Here is a 3,851-nt window from a genome sequence, read left to right as displayed (position 1 = left end):
CAAAGGAATTCCCCACCGGGCTCCAAGACGATGCCCCCAGACACTGCCCCGTCTCTCAGCACTGCTCCCTGAGAGCTTGCAGTCACCTGCCCATAACTTGGACAACCTCTGGTGTCCCCTCAGATGTCACCAGGTGTTCCCACCTGAACAACTCCCTCAATCAGCATTACTTAGCATGGGAGCTGAGAGAAGCAGCTCACATGCAGGTGCCTGTTTTGTGCCCACGTGAACTGAGGCAAGAGGAATCTCACCTCCTGTGGGCTGGTGCTGTGCACGAGAGGGAGGTGAGCCCTCTTCTAGGAAGTCCCCAGGACTTCCAACTCAGGATGGGATGCCTCGAATGAGTCAGCTGAATCCCTTGCCTCAGCAGGGGTCAAGGAGATCCCTCCCTGTCACTGGCTGGTTGTCCTGTCAGATGATGGGCCAAGGAAAGGCGATTCTCATGCCAGCTCTGTCTTTGACAGGAGAAATGACACAGTTGGAAAGCAGTGTCTCTCCCCAGCTGAGGGAGGGAACATCAACGATTGCTTCAGCGTGTTTCACAGCAGGTTCCCCTGGAGCCCCAGGGACATCTCAAGGGAGTCCAAAGAGGGCCGAGAAAGAGATGCCTTGGGCTGGTGCTCTAATGCTGAGCTGGGTTGTCCTCCTGGGACGGGGGAGCTTACGGCAAGCGGGCAGCACAGCAGAGAGACAGCTCTGCCCAAAGCGCAGCAGGGCTGAGGGCACTGCCTGCAGGCACCAAGGGGAGAGGAGCGAGGCAGGGAGAGGTTAAAGGCAGTGTGGAGTGGGAGGATGGCTGAGCTCTCACTGGGGCAGAAATCTTCACAGCCCTCTCTACGGTAAGTCTCTGGCTGCAGGGCACTGAACCCGGTGTTCCTGGCGGCATCTCCGAGACCTGGTTCATCCCACAGCCTGTAGGACCTGGCAGGAGGATTCTCACCGTTTCCCTAGTGCAGAGGAGGAGGACGTGCTCTTGAGCAGGGCTTCCCTGCTGCACGTCAGTAGGACAGGGAATGATGGTTTCCTTGTCTTGGGGATGACTGCAGGGGTAGAAAGCTGGGTCTGCAGCCAGGGGTGCCCAGGGCTCTCCTTCTGCGGAGGGTCCCTGCGCCCCTGGGGATCACCCCCAGGGCATTTCCAAGGAAACTTTTCCAGAGGATGGTCAAAGTGGGGATTACCTGAAAGGGAAGGAGTCCGTGCTTTGAGAGTAGTCCTCTTGGTTGGCTGGGTGGGCAGTGGGAGATGGAATTTATTTTTGCACTCTTGAGAAGGCACGGAGATGCCCCTTCTCTTTCGGAGTTATCTAGCTGAGCTGCTCCTTAGCCTTGTACAGAGAGAGATGCCCCCGGGGCAGTTCCCCGCTGCAGGAGGGGTTTGCAGGGCAGAGCTGAGCACACAGTGAAAGGGATGGGGCTGTCTTTCTGTGAGCACTGAAGGGCAGAGACCTGGGCACAGAGAAGCAGTTCCCGGCAGAGAACAGCTCCAGGCAGCAGAGACATTGTCAGAGGGGGAGAGGGAGCACAGCTCAGAAATGTGGTGGGAGGGGGGATTCAGGCACCTCCCTGCCATCCCCTGCAGTGCAAGCATCTTCCCCGGAGCAACTCCCTGCTCTCCTCTCCCTCACTGCCTTGCTCCCTACCCTCAGCATCACAAGCATTTGGCCATCAGTTGCCATTCCCAGGCAGCCCGACCAACAAACAGCGGGGTGGGATTCAGGTTCAGCTGAGACAACCAGCACTATGGGTCCTGCCATGCCGATTTTTCCATGGAGGAAAAGCAACCAAACCCCCTCCCAGCCTTTGGGGCTCTGGCACTACAGTGTGTGGGGCTGGAGAGACCTGCCCCTCCGTTCAGGCAGCCCATCTTGAGGACATTTGAGTCCTTCCCTGGGGGGTCTGCTGGGCTGCAGGCTGCCTTCCAGAAGGTCACAACTCACCCATGGCAACCTTGTGTTTTCCAAGTGCCCAACAGAGAAGACTCGACGGGGCTGAGGCCAAGGAAGTGCTGCTGGAGGGCTGTCTGCGGGCAGCTGGAATGAGCCCTCTGTGTCCCTGGCTGGGAAGGGAGAGATGAGATCCTCCTCAGGTACGATGAGATGGGAGCAGGGGTTTGGAGATGTGCACTTGGAAACTGGATTCCTCTGCTCTCAGCACTATCCTGAGTATTTCTTTTGGGGGAACACGGGAGTGTGATAGTCCTCCAGCTCAGAAAGCTGCCAGCACAAGGCAGCTGAGACCAGGGCTGATGGACCGACCGGCTGTCCTCCCTCTGCACTAAGGGACAGTCCCTTTGCCTGTCAAGACCCACAAGGTTTCACTGGGAGTGCAGCAGGAATGCCAAAGATTTCTGCCTTAAAAACACTCCTCAGGTGTGGTGGGACAACTAGAACAGAAGAAACAAACCAAAATCCCCTCAGCTCTGCTCTGCCCTCAGGTGAATTAGGAGCAACAATGCTGAAATCTCTTTGATATCAAAAGTGGATTTAACCTGCGATCACCCATGTTCCTATTTACCTGTAACTGTAGGGCAGGATTGACAGGGCAATTGTACCTGAATTGTAGGGCACATCTTCCTGGAAAGGCGAGAGGCAGTCATGGAGGATTCTATGAGAAACTGAATAGATTTTGCTCAGATAAATCTGTCCCAACTTATTGATGCGTTTTCCTCCTTGGACAGGCTCCCATGGCCAGGGGAAGAAAATATCCAACAGCAGCTCCATCACAGAGTTCCTCCTCCTGGCATTTGCAGAGACGCAGGAGTTGCAGCTCTTGCACTTCTGGCTCTTTCTGGGCATCTACCTGGCTGCCCTGCTGGGCAATGCCCTGATCATCACCGCCGTAGCCAGCGACCACCACCTCCACACCCCCATGTACTTCTTCCTCCTTAACCTCTCCCTCCTCGACCTGGGCTCCATCTCCACCACTCTCCCCAAAGCCATGGCCAATTCCCTGTGGGACACCACGGCCATCTCCTACCAAGGGTGCGTGCCCAGCTCTCTTCTTTTTTTTTTTTGTCAGCTGAGTATTTTCTTCTCACTGTCATGGCCTATGACCGCTACGTTGCCATCTGCAAACCCCTGCACTATGGGACCCTCCTGGGCAGCAGAGCTTGTGTCCACATGGCAGCAGCTGCCTGGGGCACTGGGTTTCTCTATGCTCTGCTGCACACTGCCAATACATTTTCCCTACCTCTCTGCAAGGGCAATGTCTTGGACCAGTTCTTTTGTGAAATCCCCCGCATCCTCAAGCTCGCCTGCTCACTCTCCTATATGAGGAAAGCTGGGTTTCTTCTGGTTAGTGCCTGTTTAACATTTGGGTGTTTTGTTTTCATCATGCTGTCCTATGTGCAGATCTTCAGGGCCGTGCTGAGGATCCCCTCTGAGCAGGGACGGCACAAAACCTTTTCCACGTGCCTCCCTCACCTGGCCGTGGTCTCCCTCGTTGTCAGCAGTGCCATCTTTGCCCACCTGAAGCCCCCCTCCATCTCCTCCCCATCCCTGGATCTGGTGGTGGCTATTCTGTATTCGGTGGTGCCTCCAGCAGTGAACCCCCTCATCTACAGCATGAGGAACCAGGAGCTCAAGGATGCCCTCCGGAAACTGGCCGAATGGACGCTGTTTCACCCACAATAACCTGCCTCCTCTTCTCTGTGCATTTCCCAGAGGCCATGAGCCTGCTTTTTTCCCTTGTCATAATCCTACTTATAGATAATTTCTGGGCTTCTACTACTTTTCTTGAAGTTTGATCCAGTTGTTTCTGAGCCTTGTACAACACCGGATCAGATGTGGCCTGTCCAGTAGCAGCTCTTCAATAAAAGGGCATCTCCCACGTGCAGTGCCTGAAGGCTGAGCT

The 3,851-nt window shown here is 55.4% G+C and overlaps 1 protein-coding gene across 1 annotated transcript; it reads left to right on the top strand.

The window, feature by feature from the left end:
* Positions 1-3,040: 3,040 nt before the first annotated feature.
* On the top strand, positions 3,041-3,631 carry LOC127028307 (olfactory receptor 14J1-like). Its single transcript, XM_050914023.1, has one exon. It carries the CDS (start codon positions 3,041-3,043, stop codon positions 3,629-3,631), a length of 591 nt encoding a protein of 196 aa, XP_050769980.1.
* Positions 3,632-3,851: the final 220 nt, after the last annotated feature.

Source organism: Gymnogyps californianus, unplaced genomic scaffold (genome assembly GCF_018139145.2).
Source record: "Gymnogyps californianus isolate 813 unplaced genomic scaffold, ASM1813914v2 HiC_scaffold_31, whole genome shotgun sequence".
Taxonomy (NCBI): Eukaryota; Metazoa; Chordata; class Aves; order Accipitriformes; family Cathartidae; genus Gymnogyps; species Gymnogyps californianus.
This window is presented reverse-complemented; position numbering and strand designations above follow the sequence as displayed.